Below are 20354 nucleotides of genomic sequence, written 5' to 3' on the forward strand. Positions count from 1 at the left end.
GACGTGAGTTATGAGCAGGAGCTGAGGTAAATCACTTTTATAATGGAAAACAACAGCCTTCCCTTCTGGTTACACTATGTACAACTCAACCAGTTAGCAAGTTAGCAGTAAAATACCTTCAGAAGAGATACTCAATGAGGCTGATTTTGAAGACAGGTTAGCAGAAATGCAACGGAACTGAGCTCAGAAGGTTGTGGAAAGTAACATTTTTTTGGAGGTTTTATGATTCACATGGCAAAATGATTTAGATTCAAACTCATACTTTAAGACGCCCCCTTTAGCCTCCACTAACCCCAGACTAATTCTTTTTCCTTCTACTGTTTAGAAACGACAACATATTGACAGTCTGGTCAGTCTGCTCACAGACTCTATTAGTCACACAGCACAGAAGCCTGCTAACTCCCCTCCTTTCCTGTGTTTATTTCACAAATGTGCATGAGTGAGAGTAAATTTGCCAGCCACTCCACTTCCCAGTTTGCTTGCCAGCAGTTTTCTCCAGCCAAGTTGAGCCACAGCTGTTTACAAAGAAGGTGTTTCTGTTGCTACAGCCAGTCGGCCTTGGATCATAGGTTAGTAGCACTTATTAATGCACACAGTACATGTAACACAGACATGGCTCATGATTATTTTCAGCAGTCGTGCACCCGTAGCAACGATGAAATGTAAATGAATCAATTATGCAACTTCATCTCATTTTGTGTTTTAGCCCAGACATACAAAGTTTTCCACAAATCCAAGCTTTGTTATGCAAAAACAAACTGAAAAGACACTGATATCTTTTATTTGTATTTTTTCTGGCTTTTATTTCGGCATTTTTTAGCCCACTTTAGTGGTTTTGGATTCCACAGCTTTAACGTCTCAGTTTGCTCTCACCACTCAGATCAATGAATCTTTTACAGACCAGCTATATCATGAAGTGCTCTCTGAGTAACACTACTGACTTTGTGCATGTGTCACATTTTTTATTTTCAGTTTCAGGGGTATTCTCCTCTATTCTCAGGAGAATAGAGGAGGAATAGGTGGTATGAGTGAACCGTGGCACATTATAAAATGTAGAAATCGCAGGAGTTTGAGGGGACGTGGCAGGATTCTTCTTGATGGCAGTACTGAGATCCTCTGTGTAACAAAATGAAAGATTATACTATTGCGGTCCAATTACAAGCAACAGGTGGCTAAACTTGACTTTGTTTTACCTTCTGTGACAGGCTTGGTTGAAGCATTGACCAGGTACAGACTCCAGCTTTACTGAATGTGTTGTGCAACGATATTATGGGAATATTACACAGCACTGGCCTGAACCTGCCGAGGAATAACAGTTAAGGATACCACATTAACCAAAAACAAAGGGCATTGCTAATCCAGTGTCATAATAACAACAACAGAAATCATACACGCGTGTGACTTGTGACCGAAAACACAATGGGAGGGGCCCCTTTCCAATGCCATCACTGTGTTTACTACCTAAAAAGCTAGTTTCCAGGTAGGTTAAAGGTCTGCTGGAACCTGTGGGGAGCCAGTCCGGTTGTCACTCTTTATCTGGTTGTCACCATATCAGGTCTTATATGTCTAAAGACTGTTAAGCTTCTAACATCACATCCAGAAAAAAACCTGTTCTTTATGGATCCATATTTATGTAATAAAGATGCACTGTGACACTAATTGCTCTCCGATTATAATAGGTAGCCTAGTGTCTGTAGTGCTCTGTGTATGAGTGTGCAGCTGGAGAGGCTAGTGGAGTGGTGTGCATGTGAAACCGAAGCCCATCCACACCTTGCCTTGTCTGCTCTCTCCTCTCCTCAAAGGCTTCAGCCCTCAGCGGCATTTGTGTGAATCCAACTTCTTGCCGCCATGGTAACCAGAGCAGAGAGAGGATTGGATATAAATGAGAGAAAGTGAGAGGCCATGACCCGAACATCACACAGTCTCCCATGATGCTGTGTTTAGTATTCCGGCTGAATGAGCAGTGCTCACTCTGCTACAGTAATAACTGGACAATTTGGACTTAATTATCACCTTCCTACTTACTTCATTGTTTTAATAAGATACAACACTGATTATAGTATGACCGTGTTTTCATGAATCTTATGATCCGTCCTCGGTCTCTTTTACACGATGCTAATTGTGCAGAATTATGTTGCAGCAAATTGTTTGAATTTTACTTTCATAAATCATATCTGAGCTGATTCCACGGATTTTCTTGCATGCTTTTGCATGATGGGCAGGATTAGTTCATTTCTGTGTCTCTGCATTATTACATTATCAAACAATCAAAACGAATGAAGAGCAAAGTGCAAGTAACAGCAAAAGTAAGATAGATATAATTGTAGATGTTTGTCTTTTGCCACATTTGTTTGGAGCAAGCGTTGCTGAGTCTTTGAGTGCAAGCAAAGAATGATGTAGGAATGCAAGATGAGCACAAAGAATTCTCATTTCTGTGTGAAGCGACTGAATCAGAGTCTTTTGACTGAGTTAAACTCGCACTGGGTTTGTGGGGATTTTTTTGTTGTAGTTTGCAGAAATTTGGAACCAAAAGCAGACTCTATAGGCAGGTGGGTTTAACATAAAGTTCACCTTTAATGGTGAAAAAAACAACAGACCAAAATCCAGAGAAACAGAATATGTAACAGAATTCAAATACAGGGATGGAGGGGAACACATAGGAGACAAACACATTGTGACAAAGATAAAAGGAAACTGAAGTTAATAAAGAAGCAAAGGCCTAACTACGGGGGAGGTAACAGCTTGGTGCACAGGTGGAAGAATCTGAGATAAGGTGCTACAAAATACAAGGAACAAAAGACTAATATAACATAACTAGAACAAGAAACACTTCGCACAGGGACGAAGACTGGACAAAGAATTACGGGGCACACCAGGAAAACAAGAATTTAACTCTTATCCTCATCCCATCCTGAAATTAGCGCTTTTTATCCTGTCTTCCTCCCATCATCCCTAACCAGTGACAGCATATGGCTGCCCCTCCCTGAGCCTGGTTCTGCTGAAGGTTTAGTCCTGTTAAAATGGAGTTTTTCCTTCCTGCTGTTGCCGAGTGCTTGCTCAAAGAGGGGTCATTTGATTGTTGAGGTATTCTCTATTATTGCAGGGTCTTTACTTCATAATGTGAAGCTCCTTGAGCTGACTGCTCCTGTGATTTTGGTGCTATGTTAATAAAATTGAACTGAATAAACTCTACAACATATCTATGTTCAGAAAAAAAAAACTAAGAAAACCTAATGACAAACCTAAAGCTACAACCATAAGGAAGGTAACCAGGGAATAATTGTTAAACAGAATGTAAACCCAGAGACTCGGATCACTGTAAATACAAGAAATCAAAAAGTAAATCTCAGGAAAACTGTGACAGTTAATTTGCCCTTCATGAAAATTATTTTTCAGGCATTGCTGTCTTAAATATTTCACTAAAAGCCATGTAGGCTGAAAACAAGCCTATTATTTTATTCAATGTGGAGTTTTTTGTTTTGTTTTTTTGTTTTTAATTTATTTGAATCATCTGTGTCAGTTGTTTTTATTAGTCCAGAAAGTTTGAATGAAAAAGTCAGATCCTAAGGTGGATCTTATTTTTTCAGTTATTGAAAACAAGCAAAAGAGGCCCTCTCGTGTGTGTCACACACTTAGAGGTTGGCATGAGCTGTGTCATGAATCAAAAATATGACTTCTGTGGATTTAAAAAGCATCTCCCTCCTGTTTCACAAAGGTTATGAAATCCTTCCTCTTAAAACTCTTAAAAAATCATGTCTTATATTTTCTGACTTTTTGAAAATGACAACTAATTATAATGTGGCATCCATAGCTAAAAGAGTAAATTTCTCCTTCAGCCTGCCTGTCAGGGAAGAAAAAGAAAGTGGGAGGGTGCTTATCCTGAAAATGTCAGTGCACACATTTACTTGCTTATACTAAAACTTAAAAGAATCCCCTTTAAAATAATCAGAAAGTGCTTTTCAGCATCCTTTTATTTGTATTCTGTTTCAAAATGCAAATGGGATATTTTCCTGATTTTATGGGCTAATATCAAATACTTTTCTACAATTTTAAAGCCACACAATACATGTATGTATATGTGTTAAAACATTTGGGACGTCATGTTTCCACAGCCCCGATGACATACCATTTAACAGACTATCTACACAATTAATATTTTCTGTTCCTGTGAACAGAACCACACAGAGATGGTACAGGTGTGAGACTAAGGGCAAAAACTCTTGCTAACTAATGATAGTGCATTTAAGATTAACTCAAAGAGTTGGGATAAAAGGAAAATCCAGACTGTAATCAGTCTTTGTTCAATGACAAACACACAAATTGCAGCACAGCTGTGTTGTTTTTCCTGAGCCTCATCTTTGGCTTCCTCTGCACTTTCCACATGATAGCACTGAAAGCCTCACTGCTATTCTCTCCCTCACACCTTTCACATAGCTGTTACCAAAGCAGCAGCACACAGAGAGGGGGGAAAAAAAAAAAAGACAACAATGTGCTGTAGAGGAGTATTGATTCGCAAACAGACCTTAAGGTTGTTCGCTTGTACAGAGAGGTGATGGATGGAATATGAGTTGCAGTCTCTCATTTCTCAGCAGAGGTTATAGTTACACGGCCCTGCACTAATTATACACACACGGAGTCCATTCATTAGTGTGCTACACGTGGGAGATCTCTTCATGAGCGACGTATCTGCACAAAGCAGCAGAGACACGCTGCTTTCTGGTGCATGCCTAAATGGAGGCTAAATGGCAGCATGAAACAAACAAGCTTCATCCTGGTGAAGAAAGAGGCTAATTTATTATTGTGTTAGAGCTTCATATCATCTGAAAGCATTTGCTAGTTCAGAATAGGCGTTTGGAAGTTGACAAGACAACACACCAAGTCAAGTCAGTGGTACCTTATGTGACAGAAATCTCTGTTATTTTACTCATATTTGGTTTTAAAAAGCTGTTACCTGCTGATTTTCCTTTAGCTCTGGCAGAAACATGAAGACCTTGTATGCACTTCATGGCGGTGCAGAAAGCATGAGGAGGTCTGGGTTGTTTCTGTGTGGCGTGTGTGTGGGTTTTCACCAGGTGCTCCAGTCTCCTGAGCCCCTGCATGGTGGGCTAACTGTTGATTCTAAATTGAATGTAAGTGTGGATGTGAGCGGGTGTTTGTTTTTGTGTTAGCCCTGTGACGGCCTGGCGACCTGCCCAGGGTGTAATCCCACCCACTGTCAGCTGGGATATGCTCCAGTCTCCCCATATGGAGAGTTAGCTTTGGTTTTCCTGTTTCAGTGAGACCTGAAACACTGGGGGAAAACACTTACACATTCATTTTCTTGCACGGATGCAAAATATTTAGCTGAAGCCCACAAAGGGTTAGCTTAGCTTAGAATAAATACTGAAAACAGGAGGAAATACCTCCTTCAAAGGCAACAAACTCAGGCAGTCCCTGCCAATGGCTAAGAAAGTTTGCCACATAACCCCGTGACCCCTAAAACCACGTCTTGCTTTTAAATACTGTTTTTATACAGATTATACAGACCACATTTATCATGTTAAATGCTGAGCTTTATAAGCAAGGTGGGCACTCTTTATGCTCTGCTCAGCTAACTGCCTCCTGAAATAGGTGCAAATTCATGTAAATCTTAGAAACATCTTCTTCCTCCAGACTTTCCCTTTAGGGGTCACCACAGCGAATGACCTTCCTCCATCTGACCCTGTCTCCAGCATCCTCCTGTGTCACACCAATCCTCACTACATCCATGAATCTTTTCTGTCCTCTTCCTCTATCCACTATCCCTCCTCTGCCTTTCCTTTACAAAGTTAACTTTGTTTTGGGGAACAAAGCAAGGAAATATACATCCCAGAAATACTATATAAAGAAATCTTATAGCTGTCATAGTACAAAATCCCTCATTACAGTAAAATAACTTTAACTTGGTTTACCGTTAGCCCCATTATGTCAATAATCTTTGCATTTCAGCAGAAGGAACACTCATTCTAATAACAGTTCACAGCCAAGTCCTGCTGCTGTTGACATCATTACAATGCAGTGCTGAACACCATAACAAAACTATAAAGGCCAATTTTCTGAATATCAAAACCTGGACAATAAAGTCACTTGGATGGATTTAAAGGAAAATGTTTTATAGCACTTTTCACAAATAAAGCTGTAAGAGTCGACCTTGCAAAGCATCCATTACCTTATGAGTCACTTCTCTTAATCCAGATGTTGTTACCTAAGTCACATTTTCTGTTTTCACTCATCTGTCATGCTGCTGCCAGTCAGTTTGGTTTCCTACCGTCACTCGCACGAAAACACATTTCTGCAAGTATTTATATCACAAATTACCTGTCGTCAAATCCATGGTTAAAGACACGGGGACACTTTGTGTACAAAATGAGTGGTTTTTTTTTCCTACAAGGTCAAAGGCTGCTCCCCATAGAGCATCATCACCAGACACAGTGACAGCAGCTGAAAGCAGAGATACCGATGAATGACACTCCCTGTAGGGGAGCAGTGAGGGGGGAGAAATAGAAGTGGTTCTGCATAGCAGTTTTACATACTTAACTTTCTGAGATGCTTTAAAAATAGTTACTTTAAAGCTGAAAGCGCAGAATGAGTAAAAGATCGTGTAGACTTAAATGACTCTCGCCTAATGTCTTTGGCCACATTGAGGTCTGTTTGATTTAAACTTGTAATTTTCTCAACATGTTTTCATACACAAAATCACCTGCTGTTTTAAATTAAAGCACAAAGTCTGATTCCCATTAGGAATGACAGCAGAATTAATTACCCAGCTTGTCGAGCAACATGACTGGCATGTTTGTCCGCCAGCAGACTTGTGAGGATTGACTGTCGAAGCAGCGCCGGTTACTTTTCTACCCATCTCTTCCCCTTTTCTTCCTGACTAAACATCGCCTTCATCGATTCACATCATTAGCTCGCAGCTGTCTAGCCAGTGGTCTCGCTGAACCTCCTGGGAAAAGGTTCGCAACAACATGTCTTAGGCAGCGTATCTCAGGAAATATAGGAAAGGGAGCTGGAATTCAGAGCTGGGGGATGAAAATAAATAACCATGTTTCATTCTCGCCACTTAAACCGTGGCTCACTCAGAAATGCTCTCACAATCTTTTTCAAGTTGTCTGAGTGAAAAGCTAAATCTTTCCCTGATACGCAAAGTAGTATGAGTGGCATGTGGGCTTGACTCGGACTGGGAATAAAATTTATTTGATTTCCATAATTTTCCCAGCAGTGCATGTCCTACTGGGAGGCATTTCCTCTGTGAGCGAGCGCCCAAGGCTTGACGAATTTAAAGTAGATTCATTCTCTTGCCCCCTCTCGTTTCTTTTTCCCATCCTGTTACACACCTTGACAGACTGTATCCACTCGTGTACAGCTTGTTCCATCATGAGATGCAGTCTTTATGTCTTCCAGCGTTTTACCGGCAAATAAATTCCTGCAGAGAACTGCCAAACCCTTAAAAATGATTGCCAGTTCATTTAAAACATACTTTTAAATTAAAAACAAGTTCCTGTCTCTGTCTCAAACACTCAAAAAAATAAGAACTCCTCCCAAAACCAGGAAAAAAAAAGGTATCATGTTTTTTTTTTATCCACATCAGACAGTTGTGATTAAATCTGGTTTGCCAGTGTTTAGTCAACACTAGTCTGGAGGCTGAAAGATGAATTAACGGTGTCTGTGGCTCCTGCATATTTCACTGAAAAGTCTGCTGAAGAGTAATTACTGTAATTCCTTAACGGCTCACTGAAGTGTTTGGATCCGTTAAGGAACTTTATAAACAGTCACAGGACATATATGTCCCGAAAGCGCAACGAGAGAGAGATGTCTACAGAGCCGGGAGACAAATTTGCTTCATGATGCAGGATTTCTTCAAACTACCACTTTTTTATGAGTTATGTACAGAAGTCTGACAACACAAGTTTCCTCTCTGCGTTGGTGTTTTTTAACACACACACTTTGGAAGCTTTTACACTGCAGCTTTAAGTGGAAAATGGCCTTCATACTCCCACTTGGGTCGGGGTAGCTGGGCAGGGTGGGTGTTTTCTTTCTTTCTTTTTTTCTTTTTCTTTCTTTTTTCAAACCAAGGCCCCTCAAGATGTCTGACATGTTTCTGCAGGACCACAGGCCACTGGTTGGCGCACAGCAAAGGCTTGTGGTGGGCTGTTTGTCTGTGTGAAGCTGGCATAGCCTCCTGTTCCCCTGCATCTGTTCCCCATTAGCAGAGCCGAGAGTATAAAGCAGGGAGCTGACAGGAGCTGAGGACAGTCTAGTTCCTGCCTGGATCATGGGGTTTACTGTCTGGCTGTGCGTGCTGTGCCTGCAGGCGAGCCTGCTGTCACACGCCTTCGACTGCTCAGGAGCAAGCCGGGGAGAGCTGTGTGTCAGCGGACAGACCGCAGACGGACAGGTAAGAGACGCACTTCTAATGGATGTGATAGTTAGCAGAAGACAAGGGCATTCATTATGTATCAGTCATCATCTCTGCTGCCGTGACACGACCGGGGTAAGTACAGCCTGTTTGAGCCCATTAAATGCTGTTTGCTTGCTGTTAAGCGACATAATAACCAACTTTTAACGCAAATGAAACTGAAAAGAACTAAAATTATTAGGCTCGTGTAAAGTAAGCGTGCTTTAAAAGTTGGTGATACGTCTCTAATGTTGCGTTGAGGTAGATTTGATTCCAATTTTTACTATAAATTTGAGTTAAAGTACAAACTAATAATACAAAGTAGCTGTTTGTAGTCTCTTTTGTAGAAATAACCCATATCTCCACTCACTGAAAGCTTTTAAAATATGTGTAGCACATTTGTTACTGTTCACCAGCATTTTCTCTTATTAAATCTGAAGAAGCTTTGGATGATCTCATAAATGGAATAAATGTTTTTAAAAGTTTGCACTTTAAGTACAAGTTCCATACTTGTTTCATTTGTTTCTGCTCAGACACAGCATGATTAGTGTTTATATAATAGTTTGGCCAAAGGAAACCAGTAAGTTTGCTGGAATGTAAGTATGTCCAGTCTGGCTCCTTTAGAAAAAAAAAGGCTGCTGTGGCGATTATAGTGGCCAAATGTGTTTCGAATGGATGGAGACGTGTACAGTCTGACCCTGACCTGTGGAGACATATAATTTTTTTTTCTTCTTACAGAAACAAACTCTCATTGTAATGGTTTTTACAGCCATAATGACACTCCACCAAAAATATACCCTTCTGTGGAACAAAATTCTTCAGCTCCCCTTTTTTTGGCTTTTCATGTGGCTGCTGCCTGTTAAACTTTAACTTCGTGGTTAGCGTTTTGCTGGGGACAGTCCTCATGTTCTGTCCAAAGTAATCACCCTCATCTGGACAATGCATTTGACATCAGGAGGAGAGAGAGGGATTCTCACCCACACATGAAAGAGTCTGAGTGGGGAATTCTGTTCCGTGTGATTTAGTTTGCGCCACATATGTGCTCTTCTGCAGCAATTATTTGTAATGTAATTACAGCACACGCAATTACAGGCTTCATATGTGGTGGGAGCTAACTAATACCAGCAACAGCATCCTTTTCAGGATATATTTGCTGCATTTGGTTTAGTTTACTTGCGTTTCCCTTTTCTCACCAAAAGGCACTTGTGTTTGTAATGGAGTGGTATACACTAAATGTGTAATTTATGGGACTCGTCAGCTCATAATGTGCGCAGCAGCAGAAAACTGGATGGATTGTGGCAGGGTCTGATGAATATCCTAAACATACACACTTAAAAAACATAGCACTTTACTTTATGAGGTCATCAAGAGCCAACAGATAACAGCTGCAGCTTTATTCTGCTCAGACGTGCTGTCTTGTTTGGTGATTGGAGTGCTGAAAAATGACTTGTTTTGATGAGTTATAACATAAATTATGATGTATTGTTAGATGGGGCAGTGTGGCCTGGTTCTTCTGGGATAGGAGAGTATTTACACACTGTGAAAGTGACTGAAAATCTAATCTCATTCACAAATAATCACGCAGTCATTGTCATCAGTGGAGAGAACAACTTTTCCCAGAAGCCACAGTAACTGAACTGTACTGGAAAATGAAAAATAAAGCATGAGTGTTGACTTTCTTTTTTGTCCCCAGTCAGATGATCAAACGCAGCAGAGGGGGCTGCCCTTACCTGAAGGACTGGTATGTGCCACTTCCTCTTTACTTTCACATCTTATATCGAATTCTTTAGTTTGCTTTTGAAGGAAACCTTCTCGGAGGAGGTCTAAACACAGGGAAACTGCTTTATGGTCACAGGAAGTCCACTGCTGAAACAAGATAATGAAAAACACATAGTGGTATAAGAAACTGAGAAAGAGAAGACCAAGACTTATAGAGGGGAATTAAATGGTGTGGAAAGGGGTGGCTGTGACAGGCTCATTTTTCATGTCTCTACGCCAGAATTAGTCACTATGTTTTTGTGTGACTGACCCATTCTAGGGAAAAGTGGTATTTTTGAACATGCTGAGGGAATGTATCTAAGTTTGGCACATACAGGCAAGAATAAAACACCTTACAAAGGACATTTTTGGCCATAAGAAATCATAAGACAAAATCTTGCACAAAATCTAATAGAATAATGTATAAAGTGATAGGATTTTATAACTAAAAAGATTGAGAACTTTATTTTAACAGTAATCTTTCATGTCCATCTATTAAACTACGTCAAAAGCCTTACTACATTTATCTTCCTGTTAAAAGGGAGTTTTTCCTTCCCACTGTCACCAACTGCTTGCTCATGATAGTAGGGTTTTCTTTCTAATATTGTAGGGTTTTTACCTTACAATATAAACCACCTTGAGGCAACTGCAGTTATGAATTGGCACCGTATAAATAAAATAGAACTGAATTGAAACACGAGTTTGGACAGATATGGATATTACTGTCAGTCCACAAGTTGCAGATCTTATTTTAGAAGGCAACACATAACTGTGTTAATCAATGCAAACTGCACGACTAGATGATTGGGTTACTGATAGAAATGGTAATATGATGTAACTGTCACAGAGACATCAGGCAGTGAACCTGCGAGCTCACAAGAGCATTGCAGCATGTGCATCCCTGCAGCTTCAGATATAGAAACAAACAATAATGTATGCATATTGCAATTAACCTTCAGCTCTGAAGTGTACAGCTGTTGTGCCACAGCCAATTGTAAAATATTCCATCCCACAATGCTGAAAACAGAGGCAATCAACAAAATGTAGGTCAACAGCAATCACTGTAAGTACTTTAAATGGCATCGCGAATGATTGCGAGACAAATATTTTGCAGCTAACATAGTCATCTTTGTGTTCAGCGAAATGGAAAAAGAGGAGGAAGTATTATGCTGGAAATGATCTAGTTATTTCCACACTTGTGTAACTTTGTGGTAAATTTGTAACTGTGCTGCAGACTGTGCTGCAGGGCGATGACTCCACGAGCCTGTGCCGTTTATTCCCCAAAGTCCCAAATGGCAAACAGAAACCTGTTGTTTCTCAAAGTGCCAATCCATTTATTTGGAATTTGAGAAGCTTAATGGCAGACTTTATTTTCAGCAGATTGATGCAGGAAGTGGTTGGACCAGTAACAATAATAATGTTGCAGTTTCCTCCTTTCAATGTTGCCGCTTGACTTTAAGCCTTCTCAAAGAACAGAGGCTGGATGTGACCAGGAGCAGGATAAGGAGAAAGGGCCAGGCTCACAAACTATCCACTGCACACAAGACTTGACGCACGTTATCACACAGAGTAACAGGAGTTGTTTCCCTCTGTGGTTGTGGTTGTGACTGTCTCATCGTTGTAGGTTTTCTTCAGACGTAAGAGACAGTTGGAGCGGAGAGATCACACCCACCTGAGTCACTCCAGCCTGCCCGGGGCCATCTCTGTCAAAGGCTTCCCTAAAACTCTCATCCAGGTAAATCATTCTTGTTACTCACAAGGGAGTCAGAGGGAGAAAAAGCCTAATGCGGGGGAGGTGGTGACTGGTTCTTAGTGGCGGTGGCAGCTGCCGCATGGTCCAGAGAAGCTTTAGTCATAGTGGATCATATGTATATGCTGGGGGAAAAAGAAGAAAAGAAACCACATTTCTTACCAACTCAGTAAAAGTAAAAATGAAAGCATTTGTGTTAGACCAGTGCTTCACTGAAGAGGTGACAGCTGTGAGATGGTCACAGCAGAAGAAATGGATGTGTGCATGTATGTACTAATCCCTGTGTCCGGGGTTTCTTAGGCTGATAGGTCCCGGCGACACTTGGTTACAGCTGCAAGCAAGAAAAAGACTAAGCGTAACAAACTCCGCCCTGGCTCCTTCTCTCTCATCATCAACGAGAAAACCACCCCCGTACAGGTGAGTCTCCATGGCAACCTCTGTGCAGAGAAACAGCTGAGGCTGGATGTGCAAGCAGTCATAAGGCCACCTTATATGGTTTTATTGACTCAGATTGGTGTGCTCACCTGTATAATCTGTCCGAAATTGCTTTTTTTTTTTCATATCGGGCAATCATTCAGACGGCGGCGTTTCAGTTTTTTGAGTGTGAAGTTATAATATATGCATGAAGATGCAGAAATGACAAATTGTAAAACGCACTGTAACACCGATTTGTCTGGGATCGCTTTTTCAGTTGACCAGAGTGAGGAGACAAGTGAAGCTCGATCCAGCCAAGAGGGGGAAATCGGGTCGCTCTGGAGCTTTCTCTGTCCTCGTGAGTCATTTACAGTGTTTATTATCCTGCACGCTGCTTTAAAAATAAAACTCTGGCGTGCTGTGTTTAAACGACGTGTCCCTGTGCTCTCCAGGGGGATCCTCAGACCGATGGACAGAGCGACAGAGCCGAATGGAGCACATAAAGGACAAGAACTGGAGAACACACAAAGAAAAAAGTTTCTTGTCATTCTTGCAAAACCTAACAAGGGCCTGCGCTCAGTAGAAATGTGTCCAGATGTAACCCCAAAACGTGTGGAGAAACCGATCGCTGACATGGACAACATTCCCAGTAGAAAAACCTCTGTTCTGTTCTTCTTGTTCTAACTGTAAGCTAGCTTACATTTATCAGCTGGTCTACATTTACATGGATACTTTTATATATAGTTTTTAATTTCTAATATATTCCTGCATGTTGTTGTTTTTTTTTTCATCACAAAAAGATCCTATATTAATATTCTTCTTTGCCATTTTGTTGTAACCTATTTAATCACAGAATCCTTATGAAGATTGGGGTTATATTTTTGCAGAAATCTCCTCTCCTGTGTTGTTGTATCAGGTTTCAATAAAAGTTAAGAACAGACGTATGGAGTGGAGGTTTTTTAATGTTTAAGCACTTCATGCTCCACTGGAGGATTGCACACATTGCCCTTTTGTCCCCCCAGAATGACTTGTTATGTTTCTATTCAAATATGAAGGATTATTAAAAGGGGAGTATCAGGTAAGCTGAAATGCCACTAAACCTTCAATTACAGATGGCAAGTGTTACAGGTATAGTACATTGCTGGCCATGAAAAGCAGCAGGATAGACCAACAGGAACCTGAGAGACTCCATTAGCATTACAGCAACCAAGGGCAAATGTGAGAGAGAGAGAGAGTAAGAAAAAAAATCCAAATGTAGTCCACGCCATCTGTTTCAGGAGTCAGACTTTTTTTTCTATTTTAATATCTTGTGTCATTTTTAATTCATTTGGCCATGAATGGAAACACATTATGGTCTAAACCATAAATTCAGTTTGAGTGTTTCTGCAGGACGCTGACGTAAAAATATGCACAAATTCACATCTTTTGTGGGCTGCTCCGTATTTTGGTAGATCAGATTTAACAAACACCTGCGTCACTACAGTGAGGAAAGCTATACGGGAATGACTTAATCGATGAATGAGGGGCTGAAAATCAAAGAAATAAAAATGAAATATGTACAGAGAAAATCCCAACTAGGAGGAAATCTGATGGAGAAAACAAGCCATGCAATCTAAGTGAATAGAGTGACTCATCCTCCTCTCGTTTACTGATCAAAGCCCACAGCTCATGACGTAGATACACGGTGCTTACACTCTTTTTTTATGGTTTTATAGACCCATACAGAGGCAAACAACAAAAAAAATGCTATTTATTCACTTGGAATTTTCCCCAAAGCACATAAACGGCACTAGAAATGCTTCAGCAGCTCGCTCTGGCAAAATATAGACACGCATAAGGCCTGGAGCCGGTCGTTCAGTCACTGGATAACCTGAATTAGCTGGTTGTGAGGGGCCTCTGTGTCGTTTTCGTCACAACCCACAGCAGCATGGCATCCTGATTTCTCCGAAACACTGATGCAAATTAAGACCAATATCTGATTAATCCCATTTCAGAGCAACAAGACAGACACAGCCCGAGCCGACTCCTCTGTAAACACACAAGCACATAGATTTCTGTGACAGCTGCCAGCAGGATATCATTTGACAGACTGTACCCTTGAGCTAATGCATCCTGGGAACTCCTTATTGATGACCTGATAGAACAAGGGGGAAAAAGGTGTTCTCACTATCACCAGACACGGATGCTTTGAAAATAGATTTCAGCTTTATAAAGTCATTTTGTCTTAATGATATAAATGTTCGTTTGAGGGTGAGTCCACACACTATGCGTCATCGTGTGTGGCCAACACAAAGAGATCCTCGTAGATGTGTTTTAGTCATTCGTTGCGGTGGTGACACTGATGTGTGCGGTGTTGTTTCCACTCTGCTTTGGCTGCAGTCATCCCTTTGAGAACAAAGCTAATGTTAATCACGGCTAAAAAAGTTACACAGAAGCACTGAATCTATAGAACTGTGGTGAGAAAGCAGAGCCACATGCGAGATTTTCCCATAAAAGCTCAGTCATGTTCATGCATGTAGTTTGTGGCTTGCAGTCAACATCTTCAATTTCTGGAAACCACTACGTAAGTATTAGTTTCTTGTTGATGAGTGCATCTCTTCCCAAACAACATGCAATGGGGCAAACACAGTCAAAAGCAAGTTCTGTGAGAGTCTGTCCTTAAGAAAGTTAGGCTGATTTTCATAACAGTATCAACTTCTGTTTTGTTTTATTTAAAGAATTAGGATAGTTTTCATTTTCAATCATACACTATATTGACGAAAGTATTTGCTCATCTGCCTTCACACAAATATAAATGTGAGTAACATCCCATTCTTAATCCTTACGGTTCAACTCCTCTTGGAAAGCTTTCCACAGATTTAGAAGTGAGTTCATGGGAATTTTTGACAGTTCTTCCAGAAGTGCATCTGTGAGGTCAGACACTGATGATGAATGAGAAGGCCTTGCTCACAGTCTCCACTCTAATTCATCCCAAGGTGTTCTATAAGGTTGAGGTTGGGACCCTGTGAAGGCCAGTCAAGGTGTTCCCCACCAAATTTGTGTATCCATGTCTCTATCAACCTCGCTTTGTGCACTGGAGCACAATCATGTTGGAACAGGAAGAGGCCATCCCCGAATTGTTCCCACAAAGTTGGGAGCAGGAAATGATCCAAAATGTCCTGGTATGTTGAAGCATTAAGACAAGATGTGGATTATATATATATATATCAAGACCCAGACCCAGCGTTTTGAGTATGTATATATATATATATATATATATATATATATATATATATATATATATACATACATACATACATACATAAATACTGAAAACGCTGGGTCAAAAGACCCAGGATCGTGACAATCTGAGGGCCACATAAAATTTGAAGGTCTGTAGCGATTGGCTCTGGAGAAAGTTGGCTAACGTTTGCTGACCCCGATTTTACGTGGGCTATCACTTCTTGGCTTACTTACAGTTGCTTCCACTTTGTTATAATACCATTAACAGCTGACAGTGGAACATGCAATAGAGTGGAAATTTCATGACTGGGCTTGTTGCACAGGTGGCATCCTATCACGGTACCAAGCTGGACTTCACTGAGCTCCTAAGAGCAATCCATTTCTTTACAAATGTTTGTAGAAGCTGTCTGCATGCATTGGTACTTGATTTTATACACCTGTGGCCATGGGGATGATTGGAACAGCTGAATTCAATGACTGGTATGGGTGAGTGAATACTTCTGACAGTATAGTGTATACATTTTGGTAATAACAAACTTATAATCCCAAATCTGGGAGTGAAAGAACAACAAATTTAGATAATAAGACACCAGAAGCAATTCAGATATGCCTGCTGTTGTTGCGCTCATATTTCCACCAATTAGAGAAAAAAAATCTATTACATCTAAGCAGGAGCATCCCAGAATGATGAATAGACATATCAGTAGCACTCCTCAGAGAGCTCTTTTTTGGCATGATGACAGCACAGACTTCAACTGCAAAGACAATATCTGTTTAATGTAATTAGGTTCCACAGACATCAGATGGGCTTTTTTGCCACTTTTTTTTTCGCACTCTTTTGTCTGTGTTTGTCTGTTGTTTTCTTCCCGCTCTTGCTTTGGCACATCTACCCTTTCTTGCTCACCCACTCAAAGCCAGGTCATTCCTTGAGTTTTCTTTTTTTTCCCTTTTTTTCCAGTGCTCTCTTTAGCCTGGAATGAGAAAGCATGCAAACTCTACCCTCTATTTGTGAGGCAACACTGCTAACCACACAGTCACCATAGTGTCCATGTGGAAAATGACTCAAGTGAACTTAGCTTGATTAGCCAGGGCTTTTGGTGCTTACCTGATTGTTTTCTCTGTACTCCAGATCTTCCTAGACACATGTGACTCATGCCAACCAGAAGAAAAAGACACGCACACACTAAACTGTCAACACCACTCACAACCACTACCCTCCCTATACAACCTTTGTCCTACTTCACCCCCTGCCAGCTTTGCGCTGACCTACGAAGCCTGCCTGGCAGTTATTACAACTTTGTCTTTTACAATAAACACCTTCAAACCATATGTTCAGTTATAAAATCCTCATCATCTCTGGAAGGTTCCTAAGTGTTGAAAAATGTTTTGCATTACTGCAGGCAGCACGTGGCAGTAACATACACCCATAAGATGGTGCAAGTTACCCAAATAATCACTCTAAAAAGAAAGGTTACTTAGTTACTTTCTGAACTTGCTAAAGTCATTCAAACAGTTTCCATCTGCAGTGAAAATTCAATGATACATGATACAAACATTGAAATTAGGTCTCATCTTCTCACAAAGTGACTAAATTAGTGTATGACAGCTTGTGTTTATCACATAGGCCAGCTGTTTGAACTCTACTGATTTTCAGACTTTGGAAATTCAGCTAATACAAATTATGGCAATGTTGATTAAACATTTCTTAAAAGTGGCAAAAAAATGCTGCAGACCCTCTGTAATGTGCAATTTCAGTGTAGGCTGACGGTCAAGACAAGGTACTCCCCACTCAGTATTCCTGGGGTGATTCTCATCTCTCCTCTGGTCCCGCTGACCTTAGACTGCCGCCACACTCGGGCTGAATTTGACTCCTTCTCTTCATCTCCTGTCACTTCCCATCAGATCAGATCAGATTCAGGGCGTTGGCTGTCTTCCCGCACCTCTTCTGTCTCTCTTCTGTGGACTGACATCACCTCCCTTGAGCAGCTTCTCTAACTCTATCTGTCAAAACTTCCTCTAACTGCTGTCACATTGGCCCAGCCCTGTCACATCACTCTGACCCTAATGAAGAAAAGGCAGAGAGAGACGGAGAAAAACAGATGTATGTTTGAGATTTGCTAAACCTCAGTATCATTGTTGTAATGTTAGTTCAATATATCTCCCTTCTGCCCTTTAAACATATTTTGCAGCACAAGAGCTAGGCTATTTATGGTCCAACACAGAATTCATTGAATTTTTAAGGCCCTGTCAGCTGATAACAAACAAAGCCTTCATATGCACATCCAGAGGGAGTACCCTGTCTGCAATCCCTGCGTGTAGTCCTGGAAAGGTAATGTACAGTCTCTAACACCGCCTGAAATATGACTTTTAATTCAAATTTCTCATACAAATTACAATAATACAAAATGTTATGATAGAATATTGAAGAGAGCCTTGAAGCAACAAGGCTATATTACTAGTGGAGTATAATCCTAACACTTAAACCGCTGATGCTGCTAATCATTTGCAACTAATAACTGTAACTAATCATTTGATCAGTGCATTAGTGATAAGCCTACAATGACAAAAATTGACTAAAACTGCATTTTAACATTTTATTACAAGTTTGTATGCTAAACATAAAGGTCAAACTTGATGATTAGCATAGATTAGCTTAGCTTAACAGCGAAAAATGTTGTTTAAGACATCATATTATGGGGGCGCTAGCGAGCCAGCAATGGAGTAGGACGTGTTTCTGAAGGCTCCCGCTAACAGAGTTTCAGAAATAGTTTTTTTTTTCAACCTACAAAGTCTCATTTTATGTCACAGGGGAAGCTAACAGTTTTATATACTATATTAAAGCTTCATTCGAGACAAAATGGCATCTAACCTAAGGAAATACAAGTACACCGGAGGAACTGCGGCTAGGCCCGGCGCATCCTCGGGCGAGAATACCAATGGTGGCCCAAGGGCGGCGCCCGGCTCAGCGACCACTGAGGAACGGGCTCAGCAGAGCGATGGGCGCTTTGTGGACACTGATGCCCTGAAATTGGAGCTTCTTCAATCCATTAAAGATGATATCAGCGTGGTGTTAAAAGAAGAACTCAGGAATGCACTGAAAGAAGATTTTGATAACATTAGGGCTGACGTGCAAGAAGTGAGAAATGAGATTGCTAACAATACGGCGGCAGCGCGCGCTGAAATGGATGGAGTTAAGGCCACGGTGAAAGAAGTAGAGGACGGGCTGTCAATGTGGAGCGATGAGGTGGTCACCTTGCAATCTACGGTGAAGACTTTGAGGAAGGAGCTATCTGACCTGAAAGATAAATGTGGTGACATGGAAGGCAGGATGCGGAGATCCAATATCCGTATCATAGGGGTCCCGGAGGGCCCGGACTCGAGCTCCACCACGGCCGTATCCGCACTACTACGTGAAGCGCTGGGTATGGATAAAGATGTTATTGTCGACCGCTCACATAGGAGTCTGGCCCCGAGAAAGCCGGGTGGCAACCCGCGGGCCATCATAGCCAAGCTTCATTACTACCAGGATTGTGTGGAAATTCTACGCCGTGCCAGGACCCAAGCTCCGCTGAGGTTCAATGGACAACCGATTGCAATATTCCCGGATTTTACGACCTCGGTGGCCCGAGTTCGGGCTGCTTTTACAGAAGTCCGGAAACTTCTCCGTGAGCAGGAAGGTATCCGTTTTGGGATCAGGTTCCCAGCGCGACTTTGTATCACGCACAACGGGGAGGAGAAAGAATTTCTGGATGCGGCGAAGGCAATGGAATATGTTAAAGAACATATTATCAACGTCTGAGGAGGCTGCGGCTGTCGCTCTATGTGGGAGCGCCAGTGCTACGGTTGGTTGTCTCAGTTACGGCTGAGTGTACATGACTCTGTTTGTTGTAGCGCTCGCACGGTGATGAAAAGCTTGAAGAGACACTTCTTGTTCAGACATTTAAACTTATTTCATAAACACATTTTGGTTCATTTTATTTCATGGCAATACCATTGGGTTTAGAAAAGTTCTATACTTTGTTTGGATGTCGATATATGTGTGTATGCATGTATGTATGTTTGTATGTATGTATGTATGTGTATGTACATATATATATATATATATATATATATATATATATATATATATATATATATATATGTATGTATGTATGTATTTTTCTTTTTTCTTTTTTTTTGTAGGATATGTTATGTCAAGCGGCCAGCGGGAGTCTGGCTTATAGTAACCCATACAAGCACTAGGCTATATGTGTGGATCTGTTTGCAGGGGGTTTGGCAGTCACCATGTTCGATCTGGTGTAACTGCTCATTGTGTTCTTGGTTTGAGCTTCAGCCAGATATGTTTATTTTACTTATCACTGTGTTTTTTGTTTTTCCCTTTCTTTTTTTTTTTCTCTTCTTCCCCTCTCTTTTCTCTTCTCCTATGCCTGTTGTGCATCTGGAGCTTTCATATTTTACTATTTGAGCAGGGATGAGTACAGCGCGATCATTTAGTGATCGGGTGGTAAATTTTGTAAGCTGGAATGTAAAATCACTCAACCATCCAGTCAAGCGGAAAAAGGTTATTACTCATTTACAACGACTTAGAACGGATATAGCATTTCTCCAGGAAACGCATCTGCGTACCTCTGATCATCTTCGAATCAAGTCTGGATGGGTAGGCCAGATATATCACTCTAAATTTAATTCTAAAGCTCGGGGGACAGCAATATTGATAAGCAAAACTTTACCATTTATAGCCACAACTGTAGATGAAGACCCTGCAGGCCGTTTTGTTGTAGTTGTAGGACATTT

General features: G+C 41.0%; 1 protein-coding gene and 2 long non-coding RNA genes across 3 annotated transcripts; 1 reads left to right on the top strand and 2 right to left on the bottom strand.

The window, feature by feature from the left end:
* Positions 1–953: 953 nt before the first annotated feature.
* Positions 954–5030, bottom strand: LOC143420502 (uncharacterized). The gene is made up of 3 exons (XR_013100332.1): positions 4952–5030; positions 1194–1299; positions 954–1116 (listed from the first exon to the last, which is right to left on the bottom strand). It is a non-coding gene; the product is annotated as an uncharacterized LOC143420502 (long non-coding RNA).
* A 3061-nt stretch (positions 5031–8091) lies between these two features.
* LOC143420294 (uncharacterized) lies at positions 8092–13278 on the top strand. The gene is made up of 6 exons (XM_076888110.1): positions 8092–8416; positions 10110–10157; positions 11799–11909; positions 12225–12341; positions 12616–12696; positions 12791–13278. The coding sequence occupies exons 1-6, from the start codon at positions 8294–8296 to the stop codon at positions 12839–12841; spliced, it is 531 nt and encodes a 176-aa protein (XP_076744225.1). The 5' UTR covers positions 8092–8293; the 3' UTR covers positions 12842–13278.
* Positions 13279–16202: 2924 nt separating this feature from the next.
* Positions 16203–19341, bottom strand: LOC143420503 (uncharacterized). Its single transcript, XR_013100333.1, has 3 exons — positions 18430–19341; positions 16666–17621; positions 16203–16531 (listed from the first exon to the last, which is right to left on the bottom strand). It is a non-coding gene; the product is annotated as an uncharacterized LOC143420503 (long non-coding RNA).
* Between the last annotated feature and the right edge of the window lie 1013 nt (positions 19342–20354).

The sequence above is a fragment of the Maylandia zebra genome, linkage group LG9 (genome assembly GCF_041146795.1).
Source record: "Maylandia zebra isolate NMK-2024a linkage group LG9, Mzebra_GT3a, whole genome shotgun sequence".
In the NCBI taxonomy this organism is placed as follows: Eukaryota; Metazoa; Chordata; class Actinopteri; order Cichliformes; family Cichlidae; genus Maylandia; species Maylandia zebra.